General features: G+C 41.2%; 2 protein-coding genes across 2 annotated transcripts in view; both read left to right on the top strand.

The window, feature by feature from the left end:
* The window catches only part of PLEKHG1 (pleckstrin homology and RhoGEF domain containing G1), a 125,851-nt gene extending 105,595 nt beyond the window's left edge, over positions 1–20,256 (top strand). The window contains exons 7-20 of the mRNA XM_058801049.1: positions 2,536–2,582; positions 3,031–3,181; positions 4,162–4,293; positions 6,606–6,788; positions 6,877–6,972; positions 7,087–7,173; positions 8,993–9,026; positions 9,485–9,580; positions 10,816–10,854; positions 11,316–11,338; positions 12,201–12,419; positions 13,535–13,642; positions 14,434–16,102; positions 17,064–20,256. Coding sequence (XP_058657032.1) covers positions 2,536–2,582; positions 3,031–3,181; positions 4,162–4,293; positions 6,606–6,788; positions 6,877–6,972; positions 7,087–7,173; positions 8,993–9,026; positions 9,485–9,580; positions 10,816–10,854; positions 11,316–11,338; positions 12,201–12,419; positions 13,535–13,642; positions 14,434–16,102; positions 17,064–18,160 — 3,981 coding nt within the window. The 3' untranslated portion in view covers positions 18,161–20,256. The remainder of the gene's footprint in view (positions 1–2,535; positions 2,583–3,030; positions 3,182–4,161; positions 4,294–6,605; positions 6,789–6,876; positions 6,973–7,086; positions 7,174–8,992; positions 9,027–9,484; positions 9,581–10,815; positions 10,855–11,315; positions 11,339–12,200; positions 12,420–13,534; positions 13,643–14,433; positions 16,103–17,063) is intronic.
* A 4,191-nt stretch (positions 20,257–24,447) lies between these two features.
* The window catches only part of MTHFD1L (methylenetetrahydrofolate dehydrogenase (NADP+ dependent) 1 like), a 139,191-nt gene continuing 137,291 nt past the window's right edge, over positions 24,448–26,347 (top strand). Inside the window, exons 1-2 of the mRNA XM_058801095.1 lie at positions 24,448–24,483; positions 24,558–24,611. The gene's annotated coding sequence lies outside the window, so the exon portion shown is untranslated. The remainder of the gene's footprint in view (positions 24,484–24,557; positions 24,612–26,347) is intronic.

Below are 26,347 nucleotides of genomic sequence, written 5' to 3'. Positions count from 1 at the left end.
GTGGAATTCGGTGTTATGTCTGCTCAGAAAGCAGGGGTGATAGTGAAACCATTCTTAAGCTTTAGAAGTATCAAGGGCATAAGAAACTATCTTTTTTTTTAATACAAATTTGTTGCATTTAATAGCTAGACAAAAGTTTTTTTTAAAACAAACAAAAAAAAAACCCATTAAAAGTAGTTCTGACCTTGTGTAAAAAAGCCCCAAACCAAAAACCAAACCAAAGAGCAAGAGTGAAAAGGCTCCTGGGGATTTCAGATATGCTTTTGATTTTGAGGGGAATGTGCACACAGCCTACTCTGTAACCCTGATGTGTTTGGCCTTGTTTGTTTTACAGATAGTACTTTCATTGGTTGAAATTTCACAAGAGATACTCTTTTCCTTTTTGTTTGAAAAGCAGACTAATCATGTGATATGAGCAGAATAAAAACATAAAAATTAATTGGCTCAAAATGTTCTTCATGCTGCTTATGAAGTAATTCTATAAATTGTATTATTCTGTTAGGATAGCTATGGGAATATATTAAAATTTTACCAAAATCCCCTGAATGAAAACGTTGAATTAATATATGCATATATAAAATAAATTACATTTTTTTCTCCATACTGAATTTCACCTTAGTGTTATCTCTTAAGCACCCTGGCTTATTATAAGTGCTGGCTAGTTTGGTAGTGATTGCCAAAGAAAATTACACAGTGTAATATCTGCAGCTCTCTGAGGTTTGTTAATTCTTCATTTTGAGGGGAGAGGGTTTGGAGCTGTGGCTGTGTTTCCAAGCATGGACAGGAGCAGTCTGTGATACAGGCTCACTTCCTCTGCATGTGGACATGGGGCATAGGTAACACCACCACAAAACCTAGCTGAGATGACAAAGTTAGTTCAAGTGTGAAAAACCAAGATAAATTATTTAACAGTATTTGTATCAAGACTACTTTTAGTTGGTTTGTTGGTTTCTAAGAGAAGAGCAGTTTAATAAGCTTACAGCCCACCAGTGAGTAAATGGGGATCACAGTCCCCTGGGGAAACATTTATTAGAAGTTTGCTTGAGTTATTTTCTCAGAACAGTGAATACTGAAATCCAGTAGGACATACTGAAATGAATTGCAATGCCTTGTACTCCTGCAGGGTAACATCTTACTTTGTACGGGGTCCTTATGGATGACGGCTCAGTGCACAGATGAATGGCACACCCTGCATTACCCCCAGGAGAGGGGAACGGGACCGGTGCTGCTGGAATTGGCAAAGGGCACTGCCTGAGATGGCTCTTTCTGATGAATGGCTGAATGAAAAACAGCCAAACCCCAGCAGTGAAAAACAAAAGCCACAGCCTGTGTTAGCCCTCTCCCCAGGGGTGCTGTTCCTCAGAGCACTGTGCCTTGTGTGAACGCAGATGTTTGGTCTCGCCATTCACCAGCAATGGTCCCTGGGAGACAGCCCCTCGTGGAGCACAGCTATTGTGCTCCAGAATGCCACAGCCCGTTCTGAAGATGCTTGGAGTGGAAACTGGGTCTTATTCACTGCTGGAGGATTGTGTTTTATCTGTCGAGGGCTTATGAAAGAAAAAGTGATTGATACGGGGAGCACTTTGCATTTCTGCAGTGCTTTCTTAGCCTTTAGGACTCCAGTAAGCTGCAGAAATTGTGTATTGTTTGGGATAGAGGTTCATAGGCAGATGTGGACTTAGAGCACATGGGAATGCTTCTGGAAATCTGTTCTTGCATAGAATTAAATGATGATTATTAAGAAAAAAATCTTAGGCCAGGGAAGAAAGAAATGAAACTCAGACTTTAGCTCTGAGAAGTTTATCAGCATTAAGTTTGAGTAATTTTAGTGTGACAGGCAAGTGTGGAAACCCACCCAGATCTAGTTACAACTTGTTGGGGTAATAGCTGTCTGCTTTCACATAATTTACTTCTTAAAAAAAAAAATCGCTTTTGTGGCTTCTAATTTCACGCTTAGACTGTGCTCACATGTGAAAGTATTTGTAATTGCTTGAAAATGGCACACCAAACATAACCTGCAGAACTTAATTCTCCCAGTAAATACACCAGGTGCATGGTGTAATTTTTGGGGTTGTTTTGTGCAGGGCCAGGGGGTGTTTGTGGGTCCCTTCCAACTCAGGATATTCTATGATTCTGTGATATGGGTGTCCTTCAGCTCACAAAAAAACTATAGACAAGTTCATCCAGCTATTTGAAGGACATAAGTGTGGTGATGATGTTTTTGTCAGGTTTTTGGCTTTTTGGGTTTTTTTTTTGAGATGCATAGATTTTTATAGGGTACCTTGGAGGCTTTGTTGCAAAGTTTGTTTTATCTCTGTGTAGGTTTTCTTGGTTTTTCTTTCAAGTAAAGGAAGAATCTCTCCCACAAAAAGATGAAATTAAATTCTGGTTGTGTTAAGACTGTCACAGTGAACATAGAGAATTAATGGATCAGGAGCTGAAGGAAGTGTTGTCTTGATATCATGTTTATCTTGCACACATTAGCTGCTAGTTTGACAAAATCTCAATATATGCAAACTTTTCCTCCCTGTGCAGAGTGAAGATTTCCACATATATACACAGTACTGCACCAACTACCCAAGGTAGGAATTATGGGTTCCTTTTCTTCCTTTGTTCCTTGGCTAGTTTGTGTAATGCAAGTTACACTCTATGAAAAAAAAAAAAAATCAGCTTCTGCCCTTCCTAAATTGGAAAGAATTTACCTTTTATGTAAAAAAGAAGAAAAAAAATTTAATGAAGTTTTGTTTCATCTATTCTTGTGGTTCACTGCTTTACCCTTCTTTAGAAAATGATGGTCTTACTCTGCAATGCTGCTTCTAGAATTTCTAGTAAGAGAGACTGGTTGCATGTCAAGGGAGAGCATAGCTGAATGCACAAGATAATTTTAAAAAAAGCCAAACCAAACAACAGAAACAGCAGTTATTGGAATGGGAACCTGCTGCCCCTTTTTACAAGCTGAAAAGGAAGCAATTCTTTACCTGCAGACTTATGGAAACAGAGTGTCTTAAAGCCGTGTGTGGATGTTTTTAGGTCTGTGGCTGTGCTGACAGAGTGCATGAGGAACAAGGCACTGGCCAAGTTCTTCAGAGAGCGGCAAGAAGCACTGCAGCACTCTCTGCCCCTGGGCTCTTACCTCTTGAAACCTGTCCAACGCATCCTCAAGTACCACCTGCTTCTGCACGTAAGAAATGTATTTCATTTTGGGCTGCTGCACGTCGGGGTGCCTTCCTCTGGTAGAAGGCTTGGTGGTTAGAAAGGTTCTGGTTTTCCTTAAATGCTCATCCTTTTGTGGGTATTTGATTTCAACATGTGGAGGCTTTCTGTCTTTGTCACTTCACACCATATGCATCTATTTGGAGCGGGGAATTTATGGTAATTATTTTAGACACATTGCATCAGTCTTTGCATCCAAATAGTTAACACTTTTTTTGTATGCTGGTCTGTAATTCTGAAGTTGTTCGGAAAATTCTTGTCATGATTAAACATTTTGTTCACAAATTTATTGCTCCAATGAAGAACAATGCTTTTCCACATGTTGCAATGCTGGGGGTGGTTGAAAAAAGGACTAAATACATATAAACACCCTGACTGCTAAGAATTTTGTGGAGAGGAATGATGGAGGAAGTGGGAACTCTTTCCACATTGAGTGAATTGACTTAAGCAAGTTTCGGAAATTCATGCTTTATTCTTAACATTTTCCACATATGTTACCTATTACAGAGTCATGTTCTAGTGAAGTGTAAAGACACTGATCCTTATTTTAAATGCCTGGTGCTTTTCTACTCTCCAACTGTAAAGCAGAGTGTAGTGTAATTCCATCAGGGTTTTGTAAGTGTAGAAATGTTCTGTGTTGTAGGAAAGCCATTAAATGCTGTCTGAAAGATCTCCTGTCAGTGTGCTGTGCTCCCTTTCTGTGCCTCTCTGGTCACACTGGCTGCTTCAAGTGTCCTTGCTGCTAAACGGCCCCAAAGGCTTGATTTTGTTTGTCATCTTGTGTGAATCAAATTGATACCAACATGCATCACTAACAAAGGCAAGAACGTTGCCTTCGAGTGATTGCGAAGCACAGACAAAACAGTACAGATGAAAACACAGTGCTGCATTCGACTGGGAAAATTCACTTAGGTATAAGGGGACTGTTTTTTTTTCCCTTTGTCTTAGGAAATAGAAAACCACCTTGACAAGGACACGGAGGGCTATGATGTGGTGCTGGATGCCATAGATACCATGCAGAGAGTGGCATGGCATATAAATGACATGAAGAGGAAACATGAACATGCCATCAGGCTCCAGGTGAGTTCCCAGAGAGATTTTATGGGTGTTTGTGAGCTGTTTTTGTCAATATATATGCAATTAACATTTTTTAGTTTATCTTTTCTTTTAATCTTTGTCAGTCATAATTTAGACTGCTGTTGAGCATGCCTGTGGCTGTTTGATCTTGGAAACCATGGTCATAACTGCTGCAGGAAAATCTCAGACATCTCTAACCTACAAGCAGCATCCTGTAAAGCATTTATTTTGCAGTAATATGGAACTTAAGATAACTCTTCTTTCTTCCTTTCCCTCAATTGTACAGCACTGCTGTACAACCCTAGGGCATGGCTTTGTTCAGAAATCCTGTGGTTTCCGATTTCTTCCCTTTGTGCTGATTAATTTTGTTTTGAGACATTTCTTTTGCTGATTCTTGTTTAAGTACTTTCCTCTTGGGTTTTAGAAAACTCATTATCAGTTGCTTTGTGAAAAGCATAAACCTAGAAACATGATACTTGGAAAAACTCTAGCTTCGCTTCAAATGAAGATTTTTGAAGGAGAAGAAACAAAAGCTACACCCTGAGTAATTTTTGTCATCAAGAGCAAGGAGCAAGCTCTTTTGCAGAATTTATGCTCTCATTCTGTTTCCTGGTTCCCAGTGAATCACACTTTTATGTTACATTTTCAATATTTATATCACTTTAAGAAAATTTAGGGGATTTTTTTAGTTTATAAAAGGGAGTAATAAGCTTATCCCATTTCAGAAATCCATATCATGTAATTCTTTGCCCATTTTTTTTTTAACATCAAATTTATTCACCCTTTTTGTGGTTTTCTTCTTTTTTCTATTTTGGGTTTTTTTAATGATTGTTTATTTTTTGTATTGCTGTTGTTCGTGTGTAAGGGAAATTTTACAATGTCTTGCCTGCAGCAGGGTAACCTTTGCCACACATTGCTGGAAATGCATGCTAATGACTTTTAGAAACAGTCTGCTATAAATCTGAGTAATTATATTCAGAAGTAAATAGGGGTTAAATGCTTTTGGAAAAAACAAAAGCTTATTTTTTATTTATTGAGCTCAGCTGGCAAATGTTTGGGTTTGTGGAAAATGTTTATGTTCATAGTTCCCCCTTAAAAAAGTAAAACCTACTTCTGCAGCCATAGGGATAGGCCTTCTGTGGGCTCTCACACTGCAATGTGGTCTGCAAGTACTGCAACAGCAGTTCCTGCACAAAGTGTCCCTCAAGAGTGGTGGACTTCATCCCTGTGCTGTATCCTGACTTATTAACAAGCTTCTGGAGAGATCTGATACAATGCAACATTTTTTAAATCTTGGTTTTGCCTTTTTTTTTTTTTTTAACAACTTCTGTATAGTCCAAAGTTGTCTGGTTTGGGGTTTTATTCCTGTGAATGCTTTGGCCAGCATTGGAGCTTCAAACGGACTGGGATGTTTTCTAGCTGAAAGCTTTGTTAAAGTCTAATGTTCTAGAGTGACCAACCTGGGAAGAGGCAATCTGTCCCTGCTTTGCTAATGCTGCCAGGTTTAAAGTCCAGTGGATGTTTTTAAAGAGTTCCCTAGTTAAAAGTTTAGCCTGCTTTTAGAATTTGAGGTCCCATGCTTAAGTTCTATGTCATTGCCAACAAGCAGTTTAAGGAAACAGAATAGCCATAGCTAAGTGACACAGTCTTGTGGAGATGTTCTTAGATGCTTCTCCAAGCTTTTTTTTTTTTTTTCTTAAATAATAAATAAGATGAGAAATACCTGTGGTATCTACACAAATCATTAATATACAAGCAAATATTCAGATGTTCAGTTGACTGAATCACTTGTGGTTGTTTAGTCTTCTGAGAATCATCTCTTCAATCCAAACACTTCACAGAAGTGTCTTCTGTCATGGGCCTATGGGACATGGCATTATAATTAATTCAGTGGGAGACCACACAACTTCAGGAGGGTACCCAGGGTGGGAGGGAAGTGTTAAGAGGGATTGGTTGAGGACATGAAGGAGAGTGTGAGAGAGACTGATGAGTGAATGTTTCTGGGAGCAAGGGGAGCAGAGGTTGTGCTCTTTTATTACAGACTGCCCCAAGGAGTTCAGGGCTCTTTTGGGTCCATGTAAAGGCAGTAAGGACTCAAGGCTGTTTAGTGTGGGCTTTGCAGTGAGCCTCCAAGCACCTGGCTGCAATGTTACACATAATCTACCAGCCTCAGGATTGGTGTCTGGTGACTTTCCACTGTTGGATGCTAAACATTGTGTAGGAGAGTGCAAATGGCCTCAGCAGATCATTTGGGTCTTTTGTTTCAACAAGGTCTCTGAAATTAATTTTGCATGTTGTTCTTTGATGTGTTGCAGGAGATACAGAGTTTGCTCACTAACTGGAAAGGGCCAGACCTTACGAGTTACGGGGAGCTGGTGTTAGAGGGAACGTTCCGCATTCAGCGAGCCAAAAATGAGCGCACGCTGTTCCTCTTTGACAAGATGCTGCTGATTACAAAAAAGAGAGATGAAATGTTTGCATACAAAGCTCACATACTGGTATGTCAGAGAGCAGGTGGTAATGTGCTGTCTACAGGTCTCCCTAAAACTCCTCTGTGATTCACATTGTTTCCTCTCTTTGTTGCAGTGTGGAAACCTGATGCTTGTTGAAGTAATACCAAAGGAACCACTTAGCTTTAGTGTTTTCCACTACAAAAATCCTAAGATGCAACATACTGTCCAGGTACCACAGAAACCCCCCTGCCCCCTGGGTAATGTGGCTCATGTCCATATGGTATTTATGGCCCTGCATAGTGCAGGAATGAATTTTTCTCATGGTGCCCAATTTTTTTATCAGGCAAAGTCGCAGCAAGACAAGCGCCTTTGGATTCTTCACTTGAAGAGGTTAATTCTAGAAAATCATCCTGCTAAAATTCCTGCTAAGGTAAAAAAAAAAAAAAAAAGCAAAACCAAAAACTAAGCAAACAAAACATGCAAACAAAATCACAAGACACCTCCTTGTATGGGTGCTGACTTAAAACACTGATGCATGCAATATACAGAGAGCTTAGACACCAGGATGTTAATTAATGTGTTGTTTCCTTGTATCTTTAAAAGTTCCTCAGAACTAATGGGGAAGTTCCACTAGAATTATCTGCAGGGCTTGGTATGGGAATAGAAGAATGGGTTAGCAGCATTTGCTTGCCAGGACAAAAGTAGCAGAGGTGCAATGTCAGAAAGCTTCACTCTAGGAGCACATTTTACCTTGATGCTGCCTGTCTGCAGAGCACTGGGATGCACTGTTTGCAGTACTGTAGGTGTTTAATCAGTCTTGGTTAGATGTCATAGCAGTGAAGCCATTGGCAGTACACACTTCACTGCAACTACACACACCCATCCTCAACCCAGCATCCTTAGCTGGGACATTGGCCCTTTTTGCTGGGATAGCTGGAGAGCTTTATGGCAGAAAAAATGAGGCACTGATATCATATTCATAGCTATAATATCTTGGAATGAGGAAATCTCCTCCGCTTATGTATGGAATCCACTCTTAGAGCTTCAGGTGATGTCTGCCAGTGTAATATACAGCACCTCTCAAAGGGTGTTAACTCTAATTCTTGCCAAGACACAGCAGACATTGACTGGTGTAGAAACAGGATTTTTTTTTCACAGAGTTTACTCTTTGTTTTTCAGTTTCCCTGACTGTTTTTTCACTCAGTTCTATGCTGTAATGGCTAAAAAATGTTACCTGTGACTGACATGCACCGTACTGTACTAACATGCATTTTCAACAGTGTGACAAAAAGAGACTTGTGGAAGAAAAAAGCACTAGCAAGTCCTATTGCTAATTCTCCTCTTTTTGTTAACAAAGTCTATTGAAAGATTAATGTTTATACTAGTATCCACACTTACACTGTAAATACTCTATTAGGTTGTTAAAAAAGTACAGCATGATCTTGGCCTTTGTATCATTATTTTCTTATTTCTTACACAATTTTTATTTTAGCTGTAGAAAAAAAATGTGAAACCAAAAATATTTTTTTCTTAGAGAAATAACTTCACTTGAGAAAGGAAAAGTCTAGTGAAATAAATCTTTGAGGTTATCTGTACATTTTGATTTCTTTTTCCCTGTCGAACTGGTAATTGCTTGTTGTGAGGCTTCAGTCTGCCCAGCTTCTGGAGAATGCAATAGTAGTCCACATGTGACGCCTGGTGGAAAATTACCAAACTGCACCTGTACAAGGGCAAGCGTTTTAGACAGGATATTTCAGTTTGGGTTGTTTTCTTACTTAGTAGCTGATATGCTTCCTAAAACATCCAGATTTTTTTTTTCTACTAAAAAAGGGACAAATTTTAAGCAATCAGGAGATGCTCTTTATCCTGCATTAATCTTACTTAAACCAAATTATGATTTGTTTTGACACACACTCTTCCTCTCCTTGCGCTGCCTCTGCAGAGGTGAGCACGCAAGACAGTGTGCCCACTGGGGGGCAGTGAACAACAGGTTTTGTGTGCAGACCTGGAGATAAACTCTGCTGAGTTCCTGCCACCAAAATTTTCCTCCCTGTATGAAACAAGTCCAATGTACAGAGAAGAACCAAAAATAGAAACCCAAAAAATAATGCTGCTAACCATATTTATTAATTCCCAAATTAAAATTGCTGTTACTTTCATACAAGTTCACTACTGTCTGTAATATGCAATGCAACTTGCCCTTCTACTATCAGTTTTAACTTCTTCATTTGTTACTTTTTCTCTTCCAGGCCAAGCAGGCAATTCTCGAAATGGATGCCATACGTAAGTTGGTTCTTTTTCCCTTTTGTTTTAAAAATTAATAAAACCATATTCAGCATTTTGGCTTTAGCTGTTGATGTCATCTGAAATGGAAGAATGCCAGGCTTATGTTCCTTGAATTATGACCTGTTGGAAAAGGCAAAATTAGATGCAGATCCTGTGGAATTTGCTGGGAAGGCTCTGACTGAGAAACTGGCAGACAGACATGGTGGTGGTGGATAAATGTTCCTGGGTTAGCCCTCTGGAGCCAGGCCCAGCTACATGGGTAAAGCATTCCCAAGGCTGCCTGGGAGCCAGCTGCCCTAGCAGCACGTGTCGCTTGTGTAGCTTCAGGCTCTGATGGGGTGCAGCTGGATTAGGCATAAAGGGATGATGGCACTGCCTCCAAAGAGAGCTGCCAAGGTGTGTGAAGTGCCATCCTTGTCACTCTCTTATTCCCTGTGCCTCTGCTTGTTCCTCAGATCACCCAGGCTTCCACTATAGCCCTGAGGGAGAAATGAAATCGCCATACCAGCCTAAGGAAGGCACTGCTCCTCACAGAGTGAGACGGAAATCAGGTGAATAAACTCATTTATACCCTAGATGACAAAAGGAAAAACAAGCAGGGTTGTTTTAGGGGTGGATTAGGCTGGGTACATGGAATTGGTTTTTAATGTGCACTCCAGGCAGTCTAACGTGGTACAGTATCTCTCCAATGTGGATGAAGTATCTTATTAACCATTTGTCATTCTTGTAATTTATTTTTTTACCTACTGTTTGCATTTAATTTAAGGAATATACATTTGTAATGGTGAATGTTTAAAGAACAGTTGGTACTCTCTAATAGATTAAAGTTCATATGCAGTAAAGCCTGTCACATTATTTAAATTTGACATCCCTCCTTACTGCAGTTATTATTGTCTCAGAAGTGGTCCATCCTGATTATGATAGGCTTATTATTTCAAAACATGATTACTATCTATACTTAGTGTCATGTTTGCCTTATGAATAATAGAGATTGGAGAGGTGGTTTTGCTGAGTGAGCTTTTTTTGCCCTCCTAGCTCAAACATTTATCTATAATTACTCTCAAAGACACTACCAATGTCTTTGTAGTTGGGTGACTTCATATTGCAGTCCCTGTGTTCCCCTCTTTGTGTCCTTAAAGACCTTTCCAATTTGGTGTGTAACATTGGATATTGGGAATAACTTAAACAAGGCTCATGGGAGTATTGGTGTAATGATTTAACATACAGCAACATTTGTGCTTCAAAAGCAATCAAGTTCCAATTATGTTTGAGGTATGTTCTCCTTTGTTTCTGAGGTGTTTGCACACCTTTGTTGCATTGGTGCTGCTCTTTCTGTGAAAGGAAGAATACAAAATGTTTCTACTGATCAAAGGGCCTCCTATGTAATCTTTAGCTACTTACACTTTCTAAGCCCATCTAAGACTTTGGTACCTTATGCATATTTCAAACAGAAAACCTCTAACACTGCAGTGCAGTAACAGAGGTGATATGGTCTTTTGAAAGCAGGAATCTTTCCATGGGATAAAATTTATGTATGCCTAGATGAATGGAGGGCAACTGCTATTGCATTAAGAAACAAGTATATGCTTTAGTAACAGCTGTAGATTTGATACGTCAACAGATCATCTTTGTGAGGAAATTTTGCAATAAAGAAATTAAAATCTGGCTTCACTGTGTGGGCTCAGAAGCTTAAATTTTTATATACATGTTAAAAAAAAGTTGTTCAGGATGCCGACAGCTTTCTTTGGAATACCACAGTGGGTAAACATGTTGTTGTCTTTTTCAGAACCCTCATCTAGAGTCCATAAAGTTTTGAAGTCAAATGGTAAGATATTTTGTGTATTGTTTACTGACCTGGTGCTCCTGTACTTTGTAAAACAACTGAAGACAGAATCTTTTTACTTGTAACTGTCCCTAAATACATTAAGGGGAGGAAGAGGAATTTTTGGGGGAAAAAAAGCCAAACCCAAAATGTTAGTGTTTAAATCTAATAGCTGATTTTCCACACTTGGGGATTGGTCCTGTAAACATCCTAGGAACTGAACACACCAAGTCTTGGTGATTGTGAACAGTTCCTCAAATCACAGCAGTGCTGCAAAATCAGGGCCTCAGGTGGAACTCTGGTAAAGCTCATGCTGTCTCTGCTTTATCAGAAATCCCCATATAGTCTGTTTGCTCAATTGCTGCTTCATTCAGCCCCCTTTGGGGAATTCCTAATTGGGGTAGCATTAAAACAGGCATAGCCTGACACCAGTTTGGTATTTATTGATGTGTTTTTGTTTTCAGATGTAAGCCCAGACATGCAGAAGGTAAGCCATTTCTTAAATTCCTTGTTTTAGCCCATTCATATGACTTTAGAGCACAGTGTTTACTGGAGAATCTGTATCTTCTTGGTTGTGTTGACCTTAAGAATGAAAACAAACCCATAAATATTATTTAGCATCTCAAATAAGATTACTGGAATGAAAAAAGTAGAAATACAGCTTACTATTTTGGGAGTTTTTAATAAAGAAGAAAATCAGCAATCCATATATGGTTGCGGTTTATAATACAGTCCAATCAATTAGTAGTGCTACAGGATACTTAAAAATACCACTAGAATCAAGGAAGTGCAGTGTATAAAAATAGTGTTTATTCTTTGGCTCATATTACCTTATTAAATACAACTGGAAAGTTTCAACTTAGTCTGACATATAGATATGTATAGATATATATCTATGTAATGATGTATCTCCAAACAGAGCACATGCAGCTTGAGCAGATTGTAATGAACATTTGTAAGTTTTACATTTTCTGTAAGAATTTGTATGGAAATTCCCAGTGCAATTTGAAAGTCTACTTTTGAGTTTCAGGTCTTGGGGTTTTATTTAAGATGGAATTTTAAAAATTGTGTGTGTGTTATAAACAGAGTACATTAGGTATTACTTCATTGTCATGCCATAATATTGAAGCCCAGGATTCGGTGTGAATGGGGTCTTTTGCATATATTTTTTCAGTTCTAAATATTACATGGAAAAGTACTGGTTGTTGTACTTACTTCTTTATAAATCTCACCTCAGTGCAGCTTACTGACTGTAGGCTAAACATTGCCTGTGAGTCTGATTCTATACTAAAATACAGAATCTCTAAAAACTTCTAATCTAAGCGTTTCATGTTTGTTTTTTTTTAAAGCGGATGGGCATTGAAGGAGCCCTGTTATCTCAAGCCACCAAACTAGGATCAAGTGAAGCCCTACTGAATTCTAGGAAAAAGGTTTCACTGGAATCCAGTGGGCTGGAGAGCCAGTTTCAAGAGTCTGTTGAACCAGCCTACAGTAGTGATCACGATGAAACTCTTCAGACTTCTGCAACAGAACAGATTGATGCTGATGATGAAGAAGAGTCTGAACAGGTAGGAAAAAGTGGGGAAAAATAATTTTTTTTTTTTTTTTTTTGTGGAGAATGGAAGAAGGATTAGAATTATATGTAAAACAGACAGGAATGTGTTGCAAATGTTTACAACTTCCTCTCCTCAGAAACATTTTAATTTAGACTTCACACAATACTCACTTGCATTTTAACAGAGAAGATGTAAAAACCCCTACACAGAGGGAGAAATTCCCACTACTTGAATTTTACTTACTCCTTTGCAGTCCTCCAGCCTGGTTGTTACAGAAAAGTTTTACCTGTTGCAGACAACTGGCCTTTCCTTGTTTCTTCAGCTGATGCCATGCAAAAACCTTTTTAGGCCTCATGCAGAGACAGTGCTTTCAAAGCAAGGACTTGAATATTATACTGAGATTCAGACACTGCTGCATGTGATGGGATGTTTCTTGATCTGTGAGCCTCTGGCAGGAGCTATGAATGTGTGAACTTGAATATGAGAAGTTTTGAGTACGATTTATGAAAATGACAGTCTTTATCTCCTACTACTGCACAAATGGTAGTTTTTTTTCTTACTTGGTATGATGTTTCCACACATATGTAATGCCTTTGAAAGGCTAAAAATCCAACTTCAAAATGTGGCTGCGTTAAAGAATCTAGATTTTCAGTTTATTTGGTTTAGTTGATACTGAGGTCATATCATTGTGTGGCTCATCTGTTTTATGAATTATATGAAACCAGTGATTGAGATTCTTTTTGAAGCTGATTGCATTTCCTCTTTGAAATTACACTATTTGCATTATAAATATTCCATAAAATAGTATCTTGTACCAGTGTAGTGCAGTGACTTGTAATTCCCCCTCTTGCCAACATAAGTAAGAATGAAAGAATGAGTAAGCACAAAAAATACCACAAAAAACTGATACTATTAGCTTAGTGGTTACTACTAGATGTGGCAATTGTACTTTTACAGGTTTTATAAGCTCTGAATATTTCTTGTGGCAGTGCTAACAACTCATAAGCTGCTTCGTGTCCCAGTATAGGTCCCTGGCCTGTTGTAGCTCCTAGTAATTCCTCTGAACCAGACTGTACAAAGAACTGTAGGTTTTATTACCTCTCACATTTTTTTCTTTAAAATCACAGCAAAACTCACTGCAGAAATCAAAAGGGGGAAGAAAAAGACTTAATAGTCAAGCTGCTGAAAATGTTGAAAAACGAAGAAGTCTCAATCTCAATAAATGTGAAATGCAGGTAAGTAATTATTATTTTTTACTTCTATTTTGCTATGCATCATAAGTATGTCAAAGAAATGTTTTCCCTAGGTTGACAGATAACATCATCTTCTGTTTATCAATGTTCATATCATGAAAATATTCATGTCTGTGACAAAAGACTGTTTCTTTTGGGGGCTGGGAAAAACAAGTAGCTAACTAAACCAATCAGCATTAGCTGAAGACAAAAGGAATTGTCTTTCCCTCTCTCCCCCAAATTCTGGCCAGCAATATCTAAAGCATCCTTTATGTTGGCATTAGGGAACATGTGGCCTTGCTGTAAAAACTTACACTAAAAAAAAAAGACATTTTCAATGGCATGTGCTAGACAGCACAAGATTCCTTTCTGCTAGGGTTATAGGCAAGGAAAAGGAGAAGAACAAAACTTTTGGCACAAGCCCAGAGTCAGATTAGCTTAATCCAACTGTGAAACTGCAGAGTTAGCATAAAAGGTTTAATCCAACTCCTGCCAAACAGATTTGCCTTTAATTACTCATGCATTAACATAAGCTACTGTCTTGTATTTGAAGTAAGATGTTATTAAACACCGAGAGTAAACTCTGAGCCATGGTAAGGATTAGGAGGCAAAGCAGTCTGGCACTGCCACCCTGGCTCCCTAACTCTCTGTTGGAGAGGGCACTTGCCCTGCCTATCTCCATGTGATTCTCTGCTGCAGGACAGACTGGCGCTGTGGCAGTCCTGTGAAAGAGGGAATTGCTGTATTACTACAGGGATATGCTAATGTTACCTGCAAATTTCAAATCTCCACAGAGCTCCAAGGACCCTTCGGATGAAGAGTCAATGCAGTTGAATACCGATCTTCCATTTCCCTGCGCAGCTAGGCAGCCACAGTCTCCTAGACAGTTCAGCACACCCCAGAGCAACTCTCTGATCATGAATATCCTGGGGGGAAGTACCTCTGTCAGAAACATCTGGACGGACCATCAGATCAGGCAGGCATTGTTCCCCAGCCGGCGCCCACCTTATGAGAATGAAGACGATGAAGACGATTACCAGATGTTTGTACCATCAGCGTCTACATCCACCACAAGCTCAGCTCCTGGTGGGGAAAGGAGGGGTTCTTCTGGCCGTCCATGCAGCTGGCACTTGGGGCAAGTGCAGCAAAATGAGACTTCCAGCCCCACTCGTCACAAAATCGTTAGACGGGCCAGTAGTGCTGGTGAAAGCAACACATGTCCAGCCAGTGCCAGGTGCAAAACAGGGGAGCGTGGCTCTCGGAGGGAGGTGAAGGCAGCAGAGGGGAACAGTAGGAATGCGTATCCTGAATCTTCAGAGGAGCTGACTATCGATGATATTGAACATGTTTATGATAATATAAGCTATGAAGACTTAAAGCTGATGGGTCTGACAAGAAGAGAGGAGACACACCATGGTCCCCGGAGATCCGCTAGAGACTCTCTGTATGAGGCTGAAAACAAAAGCAGCTCAGATTCAACTTCCAAAAAGACAACAGCAAATCAAAAGAGGACCTCCATTCATGCTAGCAGGGAGGAGATACTGCTCAGTAAAGAAGCACCAACTTCAAGTTTGGATGAGCTCAGAATTATTGAAGACAACATCTATGACACCATACGGCTTCCAGAAACATCTCTATTGGGTTTTAAACATGACTCCTTAAAATCCTCTAAAAGGAGGAGTTTTTTGGAAAAAGACTTTGCATATTGTGACAATCTGCGACATTTTGTTTCTGAGGAGAGTCTGCAGTTCAGCGAAGATGAAAGCTCTTACCATCGTGTGCCCATTGACACTGACTATTTGAGCTTAGTCGATAGCTCCTCCAACTCTGACTCACTGTCGCATAAGTCTGCAGCAGACAAACTCTCAGAGGAAGTAGATGAGATTTGGAACGACCTGGAGAACTACATCAAGAAAAATGAGGAAAAGACAAGAGACCGTGTCCTTGCAGCCTTTCCTGTTTGTAAAGATGACATGCAGGAAAGGCTGCATGCTGGTAGCACACCTCAACTGAGTAAAGATGTAGAGTACTCACTGTCTACTCTCTCTCTGCCAGAAACTCCCATTTTCCCTAAAACTGTGAAGCCCAGGGCTGCCACCATAAGTGAGGCTAATCTCAGGCTTGAGGACACTACACCATGCAAGGAGAACTCTTTTATGAGTTTGAACAGATTTTCCTTCTCCACTGAGATGCCTTTTGTAGATAGTCCATATGAGCCTGTCAGCAGTATTCTGTCCAGCACACCTGCAGAGGGCGTGGAAAATGACTTGGCTGTTATGGATAAAACAAAGAACAGAGTTTTTATGATGGCAAGACAGTACAGTCAAAAAATTAAGAAGGCTAACCAGCTTTTGAAAGTTAAAAGTCCAGAGCAGGAACAGCCAGCTAGCAGACAACAGAAACTGAAACACAAAGATCTTGCTGCTATTCTGGAGGAGAAAAAACAAGGAGGTCCTGCTATTGGTATGTTAAAAACATTTCTGTACAGGTACATTTCTTCAGTAACTTTCAGTGAACTTTGTGTTCTGAACTGGAAGATTATGAATTTTTCGCACCTTGGTCATTGAGTATCAGGATCTTATTTTCTGTGTTACAAGTGAAATTAATTTTCTCAGACTGCTTTAATGTGAATGGTCTTTTATATCTCATTTCTTGTTACTTGATAACTTTGGGAAGAAATAGCAGGGCAGTGGCAGAAAAGAGCAATTCAGCTGAGACTAGAAGTAGAAATCATGCCTGAAGCACTATTGGTCTCCCTACAGAAAAGCAGTTATTTCCTTTAATAGCATGATCTTTAGAGTTTGACTAAACCAGTATTTTTTCAAGTTGGTCTGTCTTCTAACATGTCACATATATTTGCTCAGGTGCCATTCAAAATCATACCCATAAGCATAAGGAATGTGGTCAGATAAGAAAGAACTGATAATCTTTCTATCAGCTAATGAATGTGCGAAGTCATGGATATGCAACAGGTCTGGAACTATTTTTGTCCATGACCGATTGAAACAAATGAAAGATGGGGAGCCAGCAGACTCCATGCACCAGAGTGTCATTCTTGCTTTCTTGTGATATTTTTTAAATTCCCTAAATATCTTATTTACCAGGCCATTTTTAGAATGTTCTTTTCCATTTTAACATGAAACAAGCAGCATATTATTGGAACCATGTGCTGCATTGTGTCCTGCATGACTGCTCACTGTAGCAAGATATTTTATGCTTCTTTTCCTCAACAAAGTGTACTGAAATGTGATACAAAGGTCTCCAGTGTTTCATGTTACTTTGCAGAGGCCAAATTTATTGACACAACTGAAAGCTTTTCTCTAAGAGCTTTTTAATACTAAGGGTTTTGAGATTTTTAAATTTTTGCATGATTTGCTGAAATGGATTCCTCGTCTCTGCTAAGTCAATTCTCTCTTCTTTCTAGGTGCCAGAATAGCTGAATATTCCCAGCTTTATGACCAAATTGTCTTCAGAGACAGTACGCCTAAGGTCCAAAAGGAAGCCGGGGCTGCTCCTCAGGAGCCATCAGCTGGGAGGTTCTCCACACCCGCATCTCCTCCCCGTTCCCAGCCTGCCTGTGACTGCTCAAGAGCAGAAGATTGGCTTTTGCATTCTACCTACAGTAACGGCGAGCTGGCTGACTTCTCTCCGTGCTCCGAATCCCAGGACCCAAACTCCAAGAACTCATTTACAGAAGCTGGTACAAAAAGCAATTCGAAGGAGCTGCCATCAGCTGGCTCAGTGCCTTCCCTTCAAATTCCCAACCGTTTGCACATCCCGGCGCAAAGGTGGAGTGCCATTATAAGCCAGCCAAACAAAGAAAACTTGCATCAGGATCACGTCTATAACTCACTGGGGAGGAGAGTAAGCAGTGTAAAACCACAGACATACAGCAGGTCACAGTCCTCTTCCTCAATAGTGGTCAACAGGTCTGGAGAATCAATTGTATATAATAATGAAATTGATAAGAAAAGGGTCCATTTGAATAGGAACTTTCGATTCAATAGCCATCAAACTCCTGGAATTGCTTCAGGATATACAGGGCCTGAGATGAGAAAGCAGATCCCTGAAAACTATTCAGATATGATTCTGCAGGATTCTCAAAAGGTCCTGAGAGTGAACAGAGCCTCCCCTCTGACAGCACAGATGGCTACTCAGAACTATTTTTCGAATTTCAAAGATTCTGAAGACGGAGAAGGGGATGATGATGACTATGTTGAAATAAAGTCTGAAGATGAGGGATCTGACTTGGAGACTTCTCAGAACCAGACCAGGAAATCAGATCCTAAACTGCGTAACACAGATGCTGTTCCTTCTGAAATGTTCTGTGGCAAAACTGTCTCCTGTACTCCTGCAAAGTCTGCCAGCAGCAAACACACACTTACCCCATATCTGACTGCTTACAGTGATTCGGATAAACTGAATGACTACCTGTGGAGAGTACCATCTCCTAATCAGCAGAATATTGTCCAGTCTTTAAGGGAAAAGTTCCAGTGTCTCAGTTCAAGTAGCTTTGCTTGATGCTTTCAGTAATTTCTAGCTGTACTGCCTTATCATGACAGAATATATACTAGGACAATCAGTACTGGCATCACGTATTTCCATAATATTACACTATCAGGCATTGTACTGCAATAATGTTGTAAATAGATGCAAAATGTATCTTTTAAAAAATGGTTTAGAATCCTGGATGTGAAAAAGGACATGTGCACTGTCTGGGGTCTCTCTGCAGCACATGTGAGATGTGAACTTCTCATCTCCTACTGAACCTTCACATCTCTTCCTTCCTTAGGTGTGATACCCCCTGATTCTTGCCATCCAACCAGGTGTAATAACAATTGATTCTTAAGCCATTTTATCATTTGGAAACTTTGATATTTAGACTTTCCAGTTGGTGTCCAGTGTTCTGCATCCAAAACACCTGTATGATTACTCTGCTTGCATACAGGAGCATTTAGCTGGGCAGCTGCTCCTGTCACTGTGTGGATTTCTAAGCAGGGTTCTGGTGATTACACCAACAGGCTACGTGTGCAGTTGCACACACCTTTTTGCACGTTACTTTTCATGAGGCAGATTCCAAGTGTGTGGGACCAATGCATATACTACATTACTTTAGAGCAAGCTTCTTACATTTTAAAGAAAATCTAGTCCTAGTTCTTGTGCCAGGCTGATAGCTCTGTGTCTGAAGCCTCTTCTCTACTTACTGGAACTGCGTAGGAGGCAGAAGACAGACAGTGGAGGCTTTTTATGAGAACCTGTGGATGTGACAGTCCTTGCCTGGGGAATGGTTTTGGCATTAGAAGGGGAGCTGCACTGCTTGTCAAGAGGGCTAGGCCAGTCTTGGTACCTCCAGTGATGGTGGCATTTGTGACACACAATCCAAATCTGAGTGCCTTGTAGCTCAGCACCCAGCTGTCAAAAGCTGCTGGGTAGTGTTTGAAACAAAGCTGTGTGTTACACGCAGTGAGCTGCTGGGCACTTGTTCAAGCCCCAGTGTCAGTAACCCTTTGAGACAATGAGGTTTGGCCAGATTCTTGGGTGAAATGCTAATTGTGGGGCACATTTGGCCCATAGGGTGGTTCAGTGATACTGTTGGTTGAGTGACAAGCTGCAGTCCCCAGGGCATGCATCTCCTGCAGCAGGAAGTGACACTTCCTGACAGAGAGAGGTAAAAGATATCTTTTGTAAATCAGTCCATGCTGACTCTAATCCAATTTATGTACAATAAAAAAGTAGCTTAAAAATGAGAATACATTCCATTCTTTTGCAAATAGTGTATAGAATAAAAGCTGCCGTTTAGAGCAAGGGCAGGCTTTCCAGTACCATCTACACTTAACTCCCCTTCATCATCTTTGTTGCACAGTTTTGGATTCTGTTACTTGAAAACATTGTACCGAAAGGAAAGCCTAGATACATCTACACTGATCACCTTGTGTGACTGTTGTTCTTTTTTGGTGCTTACATTTTTCAGATTACATGGATAAAGCCAGTACCGAGTTAAACATATCAATAAACAAAGGAATTTCATTGAAATACTGTTTTTACTAACCATGTATCACTCCCCTCAGTTACAGAGCACTGTACTTCCAGAACAGCTGTTTATTTACTACATTGGTTACCATGAGGAAAAACTGAAGTTATTAGTGTACAGCTAAATACTTGTAGACTAAGATTTGAGGACTTGAATTTATTAGAACTGACTAAATTATTTACCACACGTATCTTGCATTGGCTAGGAATTGTTATTTTGAGGGCTGGTTGGTCATGGTACTTACTAGCTCGTACCACAGGGATACTTGTTACAGTCAGCACACCCCCTGTGATAGGACCCGTATCTATCTAGTAAAATCCGACTGAAAAATAATGTTGTACATATTTAAGACGCCTAGGTGTAGCAGAGCCCATATTTATTTAATATAGCTTGTAAAGTATTGTAAATATGAATAGAAGGTAAATCTGTGGGCGCGCATCTAGATTTGTTTAAACGGCTTTAGGAGAATGTTTAACTCGCATCTCATGCAATCAATGGAATTGGGAGGGAGGGGAAAAGAACCAACCAACCAGAAAAAAGGGACTTTACTAGTATTGTAACTTCTCCCAGGGACCATTTCATACTATTTTTAATAAACGTTGAGTATGCAAAAGCTTTGGGTGCTTTTCATTGCGGGGCGCGCAAGAATGAAGTTATTGGCTGCAGCCTATCGGAGCTGATGTTCGGGGGTGATTTGGATGCAGTTTTTCTCTTGCAAAGAAAAAGCGGAAGCGACGGCGGGGGAGCGGCGGGGCGGGGAGCGGGGCAGGCGGCGCTCCATCCCCGCCCGCCCCCGGCCTCGCCCCTGCCCCTGCCCCGTGCCCGCCGCGGCTGCCGGGGCGCCCCGGAGCCATGAGGAGCGCGGCGCTGCGGCGCTGCCTGGCCCCGGCACTCGCCGCCGCTCCAGCCCCGCCGCTCCCGCTGCCGCCGCGCCGCGGGCTGAGCGCGCCGCTGCCCCGGGCCCGCAGCGCGGCCGCGGCCGCCCGGTAAGAGGCGCACGTGGGGAGGCAGCGCCGGCTGATGCAACCGGGGGCTGCGATGGTGTGGGCACGCTGGAGGAGGGGTGGCGGGGATCTGGGCGATGCGCCCTCACCGGGTGCGTCGGGTTGGGTTTTGAGGTGGGATTTTGGGGGGACCCCGTAGGAAGATGCCCCCCTTCGCCCAGAAGCGCTGGCGGGATTTGCTCCGGGTTTTGGTTTTGGTGGCGTTTCGGGAGCGGGCAGAGCTGCCGTCATGTGGCGGTGGCTCAGGTGAGGTGGTGCGCAGATGTGTGCCTGGAAAAACGTGTCCCTGGTCCTTTCCCGTCCCAATTCAGCCCTGGACGGGATAGTTTGAAACGACATTGAATTGAACTGGTCCTTGGCTTCTGCAAGGGTAGGAGCTGTCAAAAATCCACTCCAGGCTGTTCTTCTCTGTTTGTCTTCCTTGGTATGGGGGACGGACAGACATATTTCAGGGGGTCTCCTCTTTGCCCACCTGCACCTGCAAAAGGTAACGGAGGAGAGCTGGCCGCCACTTACCCAGAATTTTTTTTCCTGAAGGCATTCCCCGTGCCTGGCTGTCACTAGTTTTTCCAAGAAGTAATGTGGGAAACAGAGCTGCCTTGTCTCCCTTCTGCCAGTGGTTTTGAAAGGCATCCATGAAAGTGGCTGCTCTGCTGCCCAGGGGTTGGTGTAGCCCGGGTTAAGCCGTGGCAGCCCCAGCTGTAAAGGCCTCTGCATCTCCCACTGCCCTGGCCAAGGGTATGGGGATGAAGGACCCACCTCACCCAAGAGCTGATCAGAAAACTCACAGTGCTGGTTCCCTTCCCATGGTGGGGCTGGACAAGCCCTCTCATGAATTAGCACAGCCTAGCTATAAAGTTTTGGGCATGCCAGAGCAATGCCCCACATACCTATTAAAAAAAAAAAAAAAAAATTAGCCTTTTGAGGTTACCTGCCTGCTGAGCATCAGCCCTCACAGTTCACATCCCACCATAACTTTGGAGATTGAAAATTTACAAGCCCAAGCATTTCTGTTACATTGTTGACTAATCTTGGTTTCTGCCCACTAATGTTTGGAGGATTTATTTTGTTAAAGATTTGCTTGTCACTGTGTTGCAGCAAAGTTACTGACAATGCAAAGAATTCCTTGGCCTCTCTTAAGAGAAAAAACCCCCGGGTTGAGCCAACGCTTGCCATTATTCAGGTAAAGTATGTCTGTGCATTTACTGGCTGTGAGAGATCTCCTTTGGTACCATTAGTTGTCTGAAACTTGAGAAGCACACCCTGCAAAAAGTAATTTTAATCCTTTTTTAAAAAGAATATTGTCTACTTTATTATAAAGCAAAGCAATAGGATGAGGTAGCTCCACCAGATGGTAAATTGCCTTTCTTCAGGCCTGGCAAGGCTTTGCAAAGGAAAGGAACAGTTTTATCCCTTCTTCCTTTTGCCGATATAATCTTCGTTGTTTTAAGTATGGATCACTTTTTCTCACACCTTGTCTAAGCTGATTAACTTAACAGTTGAATTAAAGTAGTGTTCTCAAACCTTTATTTAGCATGAAGCTTTTTTTGCAATCCTGAGCAAAGTCCTTACGTTCCTGAAAATGTGGGCTCCCTTCACTTCCCATCCCTGAAATAACAATGCCAGGATTAATGAAAGACCCTTTTGCTTCCTGTCAGCCATGCTACCTTTGGGTAGCTACAGCTTATCAATGTCTTCCTGCTCTTCTAAGGAGAGGAAAACCACACTAAAAAGTCCCAGTCAGCTCAGAAGGGTTTGTGTGAAATAAGTGTCAGCATCCTGTAGAAGTAGCAGCACTTTCTGATGTGAAGGAATCTTGCAGAATTGAGAACCATTGTTTCACTAATGCTGTGAAGAGATTTCCATTCCACTGATGGTGCAATTTTTGATAGGCAATCAAAATCGGAGATGAGGATTGCTATCCTTGCAAAGCTGAAAGGTGTTCATTAGATTTCTGAAGATTTGAAAGCCACAAAATTAGGAATGTTTATCATTCAGAGGAGACCCACTGCCATGCTGGCAAAAATGTAATTGTCCTGTTTCCTAGGATGGTGGTATTGATTTTGAGTGGGCACACACTCAAACTGACCCAGTAGGTTTTAAAACACAACTGTAAGTATTTTTAAGTACTAATAGTGAATCTAAGTAATACAGCAACAAAGGGTCTTCTAGTGAGGATATCTGAACTGTCTCTCTCATCTCTCACCCTTCCTGATAATTGCATTTTCACAGAGCCCTCTAAGGCTAAAGCTGAAGCACTGCTAGGAAAGCAGTGACCTGTTTTTTCTCACTCCTGTTAGTCTCCATCCAGTTGCACCATGATCTGGAATAGGACTGGGATCTACTCCAGCCCAAGGGGTCTAAAGAGGATTCCTTTCAACCACATTTGTCTCCTGGGTCTGGTTTTCTGCATGGCTACATGCATGTTTAGTGCTGGCACAATAGAAGGGATGTCCCTCTTGTCCCTGTTTACCTCACTTGGTCTGCCTCATGAGGTGCCTGTAGGAGCATGTGGCCTAGATCCTTCTGGGTAGGATTCACCCAAGCTCTGTTCTCCAGCTTTCCAGTCACTCTGACTCTGGTCTGGTTGTGAAGACTGAAGCAGAGCCTATTTTAAATGTGTATTTGTTGGTGCAAAGAAAACTTGCTTTGGTGTTGCAGATGTTCTTGCATGCTCTGCTCTACCAGTAATGTGGGCAGAGCCTTGATTTGTGCTGCTCCCCATGTGCCACATCTGCCCAGAGGAGCAGAGGGAGGGCAGGGAAGTCACCTCCTTTACTTGTGAGCAGCAGCAGCTGGCATGACAGGGCACCCCCTCTTCTGCAGGGCTGGGAATGAGGAGCTGCCGGCTGAACCTGCAGTGGAATGATTTTAGGACTGTCCTTTTCCTCTTGAGTCAACTAAATCTGAATCAATGCCAAAACTGATACCTCTGTTGCTTATTATCCACGTTGAACCTCGGCTGAAGCTATGCAACAGCAAAAAATGATTGGGGGTGCTTCTTAATTTTTTTGATACTGAAAAGTAAAGCATCAGGATCATGCTTAACAGTGGAGCTGTTGCCCTGCAAAGCTCAGCAAAGCACCACTGGCTCCCCTGCACCTCCTGCCCTGCCCTTGCACTGTGCCAGCCCCTGTGCTGAGCTCTGGCCTCACCTGTGCTGCTCAGTGGGTTTTGATAGGAGCTGGTTTAGGGCAGGGACTGTCTGCACTCACACAAGGTAAGTGTTCACTGCCAGTGCTGCAGGGATATTACAGGGGACAGTGTGGTACCACCAGTGGCTCCATCCCAGTTAAACTTCTTGAGCAGTCAGTGTGGGGGCACAGTCCCACATTTACTGTCACAGGGGAGGAGGTGCTGGGCTGTCCCTAGAACTGTCTCTTCTTCCTTGGCACAGTGTGAGCTCTGCACAGTGTCCTCAGTGCAGCAGCTTCTGTGCTGCCACTCAGCACCTGCTGCCACACTTGGGAAGTGGGATGCTGGTGGTGCAGTGCCAGGAATGCTGGCAGTGCAGGGAGGGATAGAGGGCAAGCCCTCCTTCCCTACCAGGAGTTGTACCTCTTCATCTCTTTTTTTCACTGTCAGCAGTCTTGAACTATTTGGGATTAACATGGATGGCCTTCTGCTTCTTTCTTAGAATTGTTTCTTATTAGTTTAGACACAGACATTGTCACTATGTTCCTTGCATAGATGTGCATTAATGTATTCATTTTTAAAATGTATTGTTTTAAAACTCAGTTACTGTTTTGTTCCCCAAGGCACATAATGACCAGTTGACTCAAGAAGCAAACAAGAACTTGGCCAAAGAGGTAAGCATTAGCTGATACATGTGTTAATCTTGAGCTACTTGCCTTTGGTAATTTTAAGTCTTTTCTTTCAACAGATTGGTCTACGTGTTATTCACATCTGTCTTCCTGAAGGCAGCACCAAAGATGAGGTAACTGAAGTACCTGAAAGAGCCTTCCTTTTCCATTTTTGTCAAAAACTTCTATTTATTACTGACATTCATTATTATTTTGATTGACCACTGGTAACTCAAATTAGGCTTAGGATTGCCTTGGTTTAAATAGCAAATATTATCCTCTTACTGGCAAGAATGAAAAAAGAGAATTAATGGGCATGTCTGCTGTTCCCTGGCAAGCTGGGGTAGATTTAAGAGTCATGTTTTGGGTTTGTGCTTGGTGTTTAACTCCATACCAGCTCAGGTATCCTGTCTCCCACAATTGCTCTTCTGACTGTACCTGATTATTACCCAGATTATTCAGGGAAATTATAGATTACATGATTATATGGGGAAGGGAGGGGAAAAGAAGGGGGTGTTGAATTTGTCTATTGATTTTTTAATGTTTCAATTGTGTATTAAAAAATAAACATCCCCCCCAAATAACTAGAGGCCTGAATTCTTTGCCTTGTTGAAGGTGCAGAACTTAATATCAATTATGTTTTAAATATAGAAAACCATGTGAAAGTTAAACAGTGAAGGAATGTATAGTAGAAGATGACTCTGTTATCAGCTGGCCTCCTTGTGCTTGGCAAGTTTGATAATCCTGCAGGCTTGTGAGTTCTGTGTACTCTTTTGTTTTTTGGTACACTTTGTTCTTAAAATGTTACTGCCTTGCAGTGTAATCTCAAGAACTGCTTCCAAATACATTAAAAGGAATTTACTGTGAAGTTTTGTAGATTATGGATAATCAGCTACCCATTTAAAAAGAGTGGGCTTTTGAAATGAAAAACAAATACACTTTGTTGTTGGAAAATGCATTTTATCTGTTGAGTAATATAGCAGGAAATATGTAAAATACAGTGACTGTGCAGCAGTAGTTGCAGTTAGTTTGAAGTCGTATCTTAGAAGTGGCTTGGCTGTGTATTTAAAGAGAAAATTGGGGTATTTCTTTTATTTAAAGGAAGTTATTTCCAATAAAATTTATCATGATTTGCTGACTGTCTTGCTTACTCACTATGGCAGGTTTTTTTCATCTGCTAAAATCCACATCTCAGTTGTGTTCCCTGGTGTGGGAAGGTGGGAGGGATTTCAATACCATGCACATTTGGGTTTTGTCATAACTTTCTCTGTACAATAAAGGCAAGTTAATACTATGCTACTTTACCCTGCATGAGTTATAAGTAATTTAAATGCTGTGATGATGGAAATCTGAATTAAAGTAAGATGCAATTAAAATGGAAAAGTGAATTACTTTTCCACGAGGCAGAAATACAGCTTGAGTTTTTAATTGTTCCGTAGGCCCTCAGCATTTTGTACCATATCAAAGGGGTTTTTTAAAAGAAAAATGCAGATATTTTCTTGTCCATATACATTCACCCTTTCTAGTGCAATGTATACCAGTCCTGTTGCTGTCAAGTGCCACAGGACCTTAAGAGATATGCCTGGTTTTGCCCCAGGAGTCAGGAAACTAAAGAGGCATTTCTGTACCAGTGACATGCTTTTGTAATCTGTGTTTAGCATGAAAGTAGTATGTTCTCTTGGTTCAGAGTTGCAGCTAATCTAATTCCTGCCTAGTTCCTAGCTTAAGGTTGATTGCATATCAAGTGTTTGGGTAATAGAGTTCACAATTACAATGAATAGTTTAAAAGAAAAGCATTTTAAAAAGGCATGGTATTAGTTAAGGGGAAAAAAAATACTTATAATCCTTTACTGTTGGATATTAATCCAAT

Source organism: Ammospiza caudacuta, chromosome 3 (genome assembly GCF_027887145.1).
Source record: "Ammospiza caudacuta isolate bAmmCau1 chromosome 3, bAmmCau1.pri, whole genome shotgun sequence".
In the NCBI taxonomy this organism is placed as follows: Eukaryota; Metazoa; Chordata; class Aves; order Passeriformes; family Passerellidae; genus Ammospiza; species Ammospiza caudacuta.
Note: the sequence above shows the minus strand (reverse complement) of the source record. Positions and strands in the feature narration are given on the sequence as shown.